At 38.3% G+C, this 12,260-nt stretch overlaps 1 protein-coding gene across 8 annotated transcripts in view; it reads left to right on the plus strand.

Annotated features, from left to right (window-relative positions):
• kcnc3a (potassium voltage-gated channel, Shaw-related subfamily, member 3a) overlaps positions 1-12,260 on the plus strand; it is a 74,588-nt gene that overhangs the window by 38,711 nt on the left and 23,617 nt on the right. For 6 of the 8 annotated variants that reach the window (XM_077212739.1, XM_077212735.1, XM_077212736.1 and 3 more), the window contains one exon: positions 7,415-8,399. In XM_077212739.1, the coding sequence (XP_077068854.1) occupies positions 7,415-8,399 (985 nt within the window). The remainder of the gene's footprint in view (positions 1-7,414; positions 8,400-12,260) is intronic. The other 2 variants (XM_077212743.1, XM_077212740.1) reach the window with 1 other exon arrangement.

Here is a 12,260-nt window from a genome sequence, read left to right on the forward strand (position 1 = left end):
GAAGTTTAACTTATTTCAAGACTGTGCGTTTTTTGCTTCTTTTTTTAAAATATTTTTTTAATTCATGTACCCTCATAATAACTCCTCCCTCTTACTCACATGAAATCACAGCAATAGCAAAACACAATGATCCAATCAATTCCCGATGGAATTCTGTCCTACATTTTCTTGTTCAAGAAGCCATTTACTCAGATAGACATCACAATAGGGAAGAAAAGACTATCGCAACTTTCATGTCATGCCGACTTTAAAAGTTTTTTATACACAAGAACATGTGAATGGCCCATAAAACATGACTGGCAGCTGTAATGTGCTGCTCACTAATCAAATACACAAATTTGTGACATGGCCCATATTCATTTGACTTGTTTCACTCGTGGTATCAGACTTTTGATCTCTACTGTAACAAGATGTGTGTGATGGTACAGCAACGTGTAGATTGTATGCAATAATCTCTTAGCCAAAAGTTTGGCTGACAATGAAAGTGTGGTGTCCTAAGTCAGAATCGACATATATTATTTAACTAGTGTAGGTTTTTAATAAATATATATATTTTTAGATTTGTGAAGGAATTTTATGTGTAAGTGCGAGCTGTCACAAGGACACCTTGTCTACACCGGATGCGAGCTACGCAACTAAAAACGATAAAACTTATTCTAAACAGTGATTCTGTCTACACTGGATGCGGCGCAATGCAAATGACAAATCTATAACAGTAAACTTATGCCTCGTTCATTTTATGACGCACTGACACAGAGGACAAATGCTTTGCACTTTAACGTCCGGTGTAGACACGGTGTAACACAATGCACACACACACACACACACACACACACACACACACACACACACACACACACACACACACACACACACACAGACACACACACACACACACACACACACACACACACACACACACACACACAGACAGACAGACAGACAGACACACACACACACACACACACACACACACAGACACACAGACACACACACGCACGCACGCACACACACACACACTGCTGATCTGAGAACAATGTTCAGAGGGATCTAAGACCAAAGCTTTGACCTTTTGTGCTTCAAGGAATGTGCAGTTCTGTGTTCAATGCAGTGTTCTGCACGATACAACAAAATATTGTTGTTTTGTAAGACATGATGCATTGGTTTTTGATCTCATCAGGCCTTCCGATTTGCTAGAGCATGTTTTTTAGTATTTGCTCTGCAGACAATTCCTGCAGAAATCTAGCAGGCGTGTCCCACAGAGCTGACACAGTGTCTCTGGGAAAAGCAACACTTAAATGCTCCTTTTGGAATAGCTCGCTTTTGTTACTTACTCGACCGTTCTCAAGCCAAGTGATAGTGAAGGTTCTCCTGAGCTTTCTGAAACAGTTTCTGCAATTTTCTGTGGAAAGATGATGATTGTGCTAATCCTAAATTGAGTGTGGACTTTCACTTGGTCTTGTGAATGCACTTCACTGTAAAGAGAAAAGATTTCTCATAAATATGCAATTAGTTCTTGAAATAATTTAGAATCATACACTTGATGATCTTATGCTATGTATTACATATTGCATAAAGTAGTAAAACTGTATTGTGACAATTTTTATAGACATTTGAGCTTATAAGTTTTCTCTTGCAATTTACATTACTCTAATGCAATATACAGAGTCTAATTTTAATGACAGTCGAATGACAAAAGATGAAAATATTCATTTTAAAGTTACTTATACATATGGGGCCCTATCTTGCACCCAGCGCAATTGACTTTGACTTTGTACACCGATGCATGCATCATTCCTATTTTGCACCTGACGCACAGCGAACTTTTCCCTCCACAGACGCACGTCGGTTAATTAGGGAATGAACTTGTGCTCCCGGGGGCGGTTCAGAAAAAAAAAAAAGAGGAGGCATGTTCTGGTGCAAACTTTGAAACAGTTTCAGAAAACAATTCCGCCACAGACCAGGAAAAACCTAGCCTAAAGTCAGCGGCGCGTTATTCAGATGCTATTTTAAGGGCGCATGCTTGGCCATAATGTAGCGTGTTCACAACGCGCATACACTTTGCTTCTCTCATTTACACAGACGCAGCAGTCCCCATTTTTGCAAACCATACATAATTACTAGGAAACATATTACCACACGAGGGAAATCATTGTGGTATCCATGAAGAAGTGAAAAAATAGGCATAAATCCAGCTTACACATTTACCCAAATTATTATCCACCTGTTTAACCAAAGCTAATTTGGGTGGGTTTCTCTCATCCCCATACAGTCACTTCTCTGTATTTTACGGCCCTGGAGAGAACGTCGGTCTCCTCGACTGTGAACCGCTGCTGGTGTGCGCCTGGCAAATCCGCCATTATAATAACAATCTGCCATGGAAAAAATTGCACCAGCTTTTAAAAGGAAGGTGAGATGACGCTCTGATTGGTTTATTTCACGTTACGCCCAAACCACACCTATGAGTAATGTAGCTACTTCATACCAACCCATTTTAGATTTGCGTCGGGCGAGATCCGCCCACAAAGTTACTTGCGTTTTGCGTTTGATACTTGCGTTTCAGATCGTTAAAATAGGGCCCATGGTGTTATTTTTTTGTCTTTAAAGAATAATTAATTTTTAAAAAAAATTATCACTGCAAACATAATTTCAGAGTGCTTATTTGTCCTGAAAATAATGTCACATTGAAAAATAATAATATACAAAAAGCTCCTAGTTTTTGGCCTCATTCTCTCTCTTTTTTCTTGGTGGGTGAGATTTAGATGTAACAATGCATTCAAGTTATAAGTTTAGCTTAGGGTTCATGGTAGCAGCTTCATTCTTATATTCATTGTCTGACTAGTAGGCTAAAGTCTTAGCAGAATTCTAGCCTGAGCCTGTTCCCTTCCCTTCATAAACCTTTATACCCACACTCAAATATAAAGACATAGGGCCCAAAACAGTATGAAATTCTATGTTAAACTTATCTGTTGATCATCTTTATTGGTGCGCTAGGGGATGTTTATACTGTACACTCAATTCCAATGTGGAAAATCCATTCTCATTCTCATACGGTTCAGATATTGGTGTCTTATACACCATTAACTTTTATGGGGTTGGTTTTAGGACCCAACATTCAGATGCATGCACAGACATTCAAGTTTGTGTGCGTCGTTCATCCCATGAACTTTTTGCTTGGGATGTTTCAGCGTGTTTTTAGAAAGTTTGACAGTATCAAGTCAGCAGGCACCATCTCAAGGGGTCATTTCAAGCAACCTTTCTTACAGAAAAAGCTGGTCATGATGGTTACAAACATGTTCATATTGGCGGTGGATCTTGTAATGCAATACAGGAACAAGAGCAGATATGTGGGCAGCAAACAGCCATTAGGAGCGTGTCTACACTCCCAGGAGTGGCATTAAGGCATTATGGTGAAGAGTTACTTCATTCCAGGAGAGTCTCTCCTGCTCGAGTCCTTATTCATCCTCTAAATCTTTAAACAGTGATGCTCTTAGACTTCGTTCCACAACTGTGGAGCCAGACTGCAGTGATACAAGAAATTATTAATTCTGTTCTTGCATAAGCACTGAGGTTTTGTGACCTTCAAGAATCTAGGGGGTGTTCCCTCACTCATACAGTGCTCTGCAGTGTGGAAGCGAACTGAAAGATATTCATTTTCAAAGAGAGTTGTCACATTTCTAGTCACTTGAGCGACATCCGCTTTGGTGATGTGAGTCGAGCGACACGTCGATAAAGTTGAACTTTATGCAAACGAGTGGTGACTTTCAGACACTGTTGTCCGGTGTAGGCAAAACAGAGACGTATATGATACATAATAGGTATATATATATATATATATATATATATATATATATATATATATGTGTGTGTGTGTGTGTGTAAATGCATTTGTGTCAGAAATTGTTGGCATTCAGACGAGTTAGCTTAATTCATTGATGTTCTTGTCCATATATGATGCACTCTGCGCTGGTGCAATTTATTTACAAACACTTTCCTTTCCAGAATATTAAAGAAAACTGATTTGTGATCAGAAGGTTGAGAGATTGGAGCTTGCTTGTATCTGGAGCAGAACGTGTGGAGTGCTGGTGACATTGTGCGTGGTGGTGGAGTGTCTGCTTGACACATAAACGGGTCCCTCATCAGGATTTTGAGGGCACGACAAGATGGGCTCGTTAAATTAGTTCATGCTAATCGGGTTGGGGAATTAGTTAATTCTCACAGGATGCCACAGTCCTTCATTTGACTGCTTCTCGTTCATCATGGGAGGATTGACCTGACTGCAGCTATTTGAGAGATGTCCTTAAAACTGTTTTTTAGGTGTCTTAATTCAAATGGTTAAGTAACTGTGTTTTTGTTTGTATCTGTTTTCTTCATTTGTTATTGTTTTTATGGGTACCGAAAGCAACTGAAAGCGGTGCATATGTGCACCTATACTGCAAAAATCATTCTCATGATCAGTATTTTTGTCTAATTTTCTTGTACAAACATCTTTAAAATAATACATTTACTTAAATAAATGTATTACTTTATTACTTATTAGATTAATTTACGTAAGTCAGCTTGAAATAGAGCTGCACGATTCTGTATAAATTGAGAATCAAGATTTTGTTTTGTTTCAAATAGAGATCACAATTCTCCCACCTTACTTGTTTCATTGTTGTGAAACAAGAATAAGATCTTGTGGTTCTTTGAATCGAGATCACAATCTTTACGCTTAATCATGCAGCTCTAGCATAAGATTCAAATTCACCCTATTGATTTTTTAAATGCATGTTATAGATCTTGTAGCATATATTATCAATGTATATGCTACATTTTTTACTTAGTTGCAATCAAAATTATTCAACCCAATTGACATTTGCTGCTGAGAACCAAATTTTATGAAAACAATTCAACAAAGGGATAAGTAAAATATTATAGGATGTTTATTAATGCACATTTGAGTGATTCTGAGAATGTTAAGATGATGAAAAATGGAAGAAATTAGATTGCAAATGTATACATTTTGTACCTCATAATGATTAATCAAAATGTAATATTTAATTTATTTTTGAGTGCGATGTCCACATCTCAAATTTTTTTTTTTTTTTTTCATAATTCGTTTCACTCAGATGAACGTCACAATACGGAAGAAAAGATCTGTCCATACTTCGGTTTCATTGCAACCCTTAAGAAACAAAATAATAATGATAAAGAAACTTAGTCTTCCTTTCACAGAATAAATATAATATTCATTTTTCTTTCCCCATTGGCAAGTTTTTCTTTTTCTTTTTTTGTTTCATCAAAATTTTGTGATATTCATTCTTAAAAAAAACAATTTGGCAATGTTGTAAGATAAATAAAGTTTATTCACAATATATTCTCTGAAAACATATCTCAGGTAGGCCTATATATATTTAGTTTAGATATTTTTACTGGAAAAAAACAGCTAAAACACATGACTAGTATGAAAATTATTTTTGCACTGTAAATGTCTGCCATGCCATTGTGAAATGTGTGGGACATCTGGCGACTTGCTGGAAAGCCACAGAGACAGAAAAATTGAAAACATGGTAGGAGGACTGTCAGTGCAGAGGAGCCAGAAGACTGGAGGCAGAAAAGGAGGTGGAGAGATATTCCGCTGCAAAATGAATGGTTTACCCTAGTAAAGGGAGGAGGGGCAAGTGTGGACTGACAGAGAGAAGGGGGAGAATGAGGAGAGGGGAGTGGGGAGAATAATGCAAGCACTGCAGAGGGGAAATGGCAGCAGCAGCGTTTCAACACACACACACACACACACACACACACACACACACACACACACACACACACACACACACACACACACACACACACACTTCCCCTTTTCTACCCTTTAAATTTCCTTATGCGCTCAGATTTTTTTAAATTTCTAAATATATATATTTTTCTCTCTCCTCTTCCCCTCCATTACAGTACTTTGTATCCATACCCATCTCTTCTCTCATATACTGCCTCCATCATCTATTCTCCTCATCTTCACACCCATTCCACAAAGTCTGCTTTACCCCCATCTTCCTTCTCTGTGGTGTTTCCTCAGTGCAGCGTGTCAATGAGACTGCTGCATTAACACCAGTCTCACTATTGGCAGAGCACTTTTGCTGTTTTGTTGTAGTATTTGGCGCCCTCTATCTGTGGTACATCTCTATGTGATTGAGAACAACCTCTGCAGTGGTCCAAACTGCATCACAGCAGCCCCTGGATGTTAAAGCGCTTATTCTGTCATGTTTATGCTTGTTTTCAATGTTCTTTTTTCACCTGATACAAAACTGTAACAGCTTACAGTTTTGAGCACAGACAGAGAATCCCAGCATGCTATTTTGATTTATAAAATCTGTCTAGAAAAGGTGTCTTCAACCTTTTTCAGTCCAAGGACACTTTGTTGTATAGAAAGACCAAGCACGGACCCTCTTTTAAATATTGTTTCAATTGAGAGTTGTATTTTAAGCCTGGCCTATGATTTCATATTAATGCATTCTCATACTTTATGATGCTTAAGTTACAAAGCCATTAAAAAAACTATTATTATTACATTTAAATTTTACATGGTATTTTTTTAATCTGTGAGGAACAATGAAACGTCTTAAGTTTAGGTTTAGCTTGGTTCATTTTCTACAAAATTGAAGGTGCGTCCCAATTTGCGTGCTTGTGCCCTATTCTATAGTAGCCATTTTGTAGTATACCGTAAATAGTGTGAATAGGGTGTTCACACTGAAAACACCAACAAAAAACAGTGCACTTAAAATACTGGGATGATGCGCTTTTTAACTGAACAAACAAAATGTGGAATCAACTGTCGCAGATTTCCGTACGTGGCGGCAGGGGAAGGGCTTTCAGACTCTGAAGCTGGACGAGAAAATAATCTTCTAAAATTCATACATTAAGCTGCGACCACATTTACTGTTGTTATGCAGGTGAAATTCAAGTCAATTTAATAGGAATCCTCTCGCGTGAAGGTGAAAGATTTCGCAATGGGTTCAAGTTAGTCATGCAGAGTTTGCAGATTCCCCACATTGACAAACGTGCTTCATTCATCGCTACACTGTTGACTATAGACAATGAGCTAAATGAGTTTTTTTGTCTGCAAAATTTCACTAATGTGAAATTGTAGAGTACATAGTGCATAGTACGTCATTTGGGACAGAACTTAGTGTTTGGTATAAAACAATAATTGGTGGAGCCCCTGTTGAAGACCCCTGATCTAGATCATGTTGATGATCAGACTGTCATTGTTTTTGCAATTTTGCCATAGAAATGACACTGTAACAGCTCATAATTTAAATAGTGATCCAATAGTGATCTCACTGATTTCTCTGTATAATATAATTGTGCTCATCTTCTCATCTCTCTTTGTGTCTTCCTGTCTCTCTCTGTGTCTTCCTCTCTCTGTTTTCAGTATGTGGCGTTCGGCTCGCTCCTGTTCATCCTCATCTCCATCTCAACATTTTGCTTGGAGACACACGAGGCCTTCAACACCATCTACAATAAGACAGAGAACGTGACAGTGGGGAACGTCACGCGGGAGGAGATTGTGTATGAGGTAGTGACTGACAACTGGCTGACCTACGTAGAGGGCGTATGCGTCATCTGGTTCACCATCGAGGTGTTCGCCCGTGTCATCTTCTGCCCGGACAAGGCCGAGTTCTTCAAGAGCTCGCTGAACATCATTGACTTTGTAGCCATCCTGCCCTTTTACCTGGAGGTGGCGCTGAGCGGCCTCTCCTCTAAAGCGGCGAAAGACGTGCTGGGCTTTTTGCGCGTGGTGCGATTCGTCAGAATCCTGCGAATCTTCAAGCTTACTCGCCATTTCGTGGGGCTGAGAGTGCTGGGTCACACGCTCCGCGCCAGCACCAATGAATTCTTGCTCCTTATCATCTTCCTCGCTCTCGGAGTGCTCATCTTCGCCACTATGATCTACTACGCCGAGCGCATCGGCGCTGACCCGGCTGACCCCACGGCAAGCGCCCACACCACCTTCAAAAACATCCCCATTGGCTTCTGGTGGGCCGTGGTCACCATGACAACACTGGGCTATGGTGACATGTATCCAGAAACATGGTCTGGTATGTTAGTGGGTGCCCTGTGCGCCCTGGCAGGCGTGCTGACCATCGCCATGCCTGTGCCCGTCATTGTAAATAACTTCGGCATGTACTACTCTCTGGCCATGGCCAAGCAGAAGCTGCCCAAGAAAAAGAACAAGCACATCCCGCGGGCTCCACAGCCTGGATCGCCCAACTACTGTAAGCCAGATGCCCTGGCAATGGCCACTGCCTCACCGCACAGGATCATGGGTAATGTGCTGGGCGGTATGGTGGGCTCTGGAAGCATGGCAGGAGACTGTCCTCTTGCACAGGAGGAAATCATAGAGATTAACAGAGCAGGTGTGTGTGCGTGTGAGTGTAGCCATGTGTTTACATGTCTGTGTGTGTGAGGTCTCTTTGCACTAATAGCTTACATTTCCACCAATAAGCCAAAAAAGTGCTATATTACCAACAAAAATATGAAATAGTGAGTATATTTTTGTGTGTGTTGTCAGCTAGCCCCATCTCACCCATCATGAAAGTTCTGCCTATGCTCATCACTTATAGATCTTTATAATAAACTGCCCTCGCCTAAACTGGGTTTTTTATATAATCTTGGATAACTGTCTACACACATACACACACAAATATTTGAGAGTAGTAATATGCAAAACTGGGCTGTCACGGACAATTTTGACAGAGGACAGGGATGTTATTATTGAAATTTATTGCAGGATTATGTTTCATGCGTTCCAATCAGTTTCTAAGGCTCCTAGAAAACATCCCAGCCAATCAGAAGGGAAGGGAATATGATCCTGAATCTAGCAAACAGCTTTCGGTAGATGATTGACATGGAGTTTACAGCCCTATTTGTGGGTGCAGTTTATTTGCGACTCACTGCACAAACTCATTTTCCTGATCAATGTATTTATCTTGTTTTCTAGTAAAAATATATATTTTTTAAATCCAAATATATATATACACACAAACTATTGTTAAAAAAACGCTATAGACTTTTATTCAGCATGTATGCATTAAATGTATCAAAAGTCACAGTAAAGACTTGATACAAGAATCCTGGAAAAAATTAAGTCACACAGTTGTTTTCAACATTGATAATAAGAAATGTTTATTCAACAGCAAATCAGCATATTAGAATCGTTTCTGAAGGATCATGTAACACTGAAATTGTTTTTACGATACCAATACACATTGGTTCTCAGAATTTTGACTAAAATTCTGGCAAGGTTCTCTCGAAGTTATGGACAAATGTTCTTCCAGTTACATTAATACAATGTTCGTTCAAATCTAGACCTTAATAATGTTCTTAAAATGTTAGCAAAAACGTCATTTATATATCAATCATGGAACTTTTTTTCTGAAATGTTTTAGCTTGTTTAACGTTTAAAAAAAATGTACTACTTGTTTCAGAATGTTCAGAGAACATTCAAAAGTAATGTTCCGATAATGTTTGCAAAATTATAAAATGGAATTTTCCCTTAACGTCCATATAACCAAGTAATTATAGTTATTATATAATAGTAATTATTATTAACAAGATCAAAATACTGTTTAAGAAAATATTTTTTTCCGCTATACGTGTGTGTGTGTTTGCATGTGAAGGTGTCAGTCAGGCTGAGCCAGTGAGTTCATCCAGTCGAGAGAGCTCCGTCTGTCATTACTGTGCAGAACTCAAATATACATACCCCATGCTAAGATTAACATGAGGCAGATTAGTCATGACCCCTCAGATTAGCATATGCGATATTTGATCTATAATGCAGGCAGAAGGTTTCAAATCAACAGCACTCTGCTTACCTCTGGTGATTTTCAACTGATTTCAAAACCGATTTAGTCAGATGTGTAACAGATTTAACATTGCATCTTTATAAATAGGATAACTTGGACATTTTTCATAAAAAGTTAAATTATTTAAAACAAGCAGCCTCTTAAGTGGATGAGAGCTGTAGTTCTTAGCTCCTCCTCTTTGTTTTGCTCTTTCATGGAGTTCTCACAGCTGGAATTTCCCGAGGAAATAAAAGGGAGCATAATCATCCTGAGACACTTGCTGTGAAGAAAGCTTTAGCACATGTGCCCTCCTGTAGCTTCAAATCACACACTCTCTTGACACCTACTATACTGGTATCATATCCATCATGTGTACTGTTAGTGAAGTTCTATTAAGTAGTGTAAAACTAAAATTCTAAAATGTATAATTCGTTACTTGTTTGTCCCCCGTCCCCATGTGTGAGTGTGTTTATTTTTTTGGGGGATGTGTGAGAGATGCTCTGATTCTTTAGCTTGATTTCTATGCTTGAGATTTTACAAAGGTTCACCCAAAATTAAAACTCATTATTCACTTAAAAGCCTGCCATTTACTTTCTTTGTATGGAAAAGTGCAGCTTGAGCAATGTGCTAGATTTCTCGTTTTGTGCTTCATAGATAAACTAAATTCATGTGGATATTTAACCCTTGTGTTGTGTTGAAACCCCTGTAAAATGCCTAGTGTAAGAAATTTAGCATGATCATCTCACAGCGTGTTTGCTGCTACGACCTACATCTACTGACTTGCCAATAAAAATGCAACATGAAATGGCGTATTGATCAATGCGACATGGCGTTAAAAATTAAAACTACTTGCCTCGACTCCATTTGCAAAATTAGCATGCCAGTTTGGCCTCTTTTCCCTAGCCATGACTGTCCATATTCTCTTCGTTCGCTTCCTCCACCACAATTGCCAAAGTCAGATTCCACTTGCGCATGCTGATGACATTTTATTCTTCTATACTAACTTCGTAGCCTAGCCTACGATTCAATAGGTGTCATCATCATACAGTCTCCATACATGCGTACCCAAGTTTATTAGATCCATGTTGTACAGTATGATTTGGAATGATCTAATAGGATTGCTGAAATCGCAGTCTGTAGCAGGAATAACACCTTTTGTGTTCCTGGTCAAATATGACCGGCCTTTTAAAAATTGCTTGTAAATCGCCTGTTATGCTATAATATCACCAAAATATAGCATTCAAGCTTTTTGTCTACTTTTTTTCTTTTAATTAGGCCAGGTTTTGTATCACTTTTTAACTGGAGGCCTCTTTTATTTGAGCTTTTGCATATACATTTTTGTCCAAAAAAAGAATTATTCATGTGTAATTTTGGCAATATCGAAAAAGTAAATATATTCTGTACAATTTATCACACTAGTGTGCTTTAATGTTTAACTAGCAATTTTGTTTGGAAATTTTTTTATTTTGTACATAATAGAACAAAATCACACTTGTCGTGTTCCTGGTCAAAAATGACCGGCCTTTTAAAAATTGCTTATCTTTTTTAAAAATCACTCGTTGTGCTGTATATTATCACCACATATTGGATTCAATCTTTTTGTCAACTTGTTTTCTTTCAAATAGGACAGGTTTTGTATTTCTTTTTTAAACATATTGATCGTAGGCCTCATTGATGTGAGCCTCATTGATCTGAGGATAAAATTCATCTGTGTGTAAAAGAAAACCTGTCATTCACAAAATAGTTTGTCTGTGCACGGTAACGTGAGTCTGCATGTATCCACGCATGTACGTGTCCGAGGCCTTTATCTTTATTAGCACACGTTTATGAGAAACACGCTCCTGAACACTAAATGTTTCTCTTATTTTTGATCTCCCCAATTTATTTCCAATGGATGGTAATTTTTGATCAATATAAGTTCAAGTTGACAAAAGTATTGAATCCAATATTTGGTGCTGATATGGCATAACGAGCGATTTATAAGCAATTTTTTGTAGGCTGGTCATTTTTGACCTGGAACACCACCAGTATGCCATTTTGTACAAAATAAAAGCATTTCACAACAAACTTACTGGTTAAACATTAAAGCACTCTAGTGTGACAAATTGTACAGAATATTTTACTTTTTATTCAATATTGCCAAAAATACACACAAATGCTTTTTTTGGTCAAAAATGTATATCCAAAAGTTCAGATAAAAAAGGCCTACAATCAATCAGATCCAAAAAGAAATACAAAATCTGGCCTAATTGAAAGAAAACAAGGTGACAAAAAGATTAAATTCAATAATTGAATAATAATGGGGGGAGGGGAGGAAGTAGTTATACACTGGGTGAGTAAAGTCAGTAAGTTTTAGTCCAATGCAATAACATTAACTAGCATTTTTGGGGAAACGAAAATCCTCTCTGGGTCAAAAGGCCCCGAACACAATAT

The sequence above is a fragment of the Siphateles boraxobius genome, unplaced genomic scaffold (genome assembly GCF_051911475.1).
Source record: "Siphateles boraxobius isolate OS27281-9 unplaced genomic scaffold, OSU_SipBor_1 66, whole genome shotgun sequence".
Taxonomy (NCBI): Eukaryota; Metazoa; Chordata; class Actinopteri; order Cypriniformes; family Leuciscidae; genus Siphateles; species Siphateles boraxobius.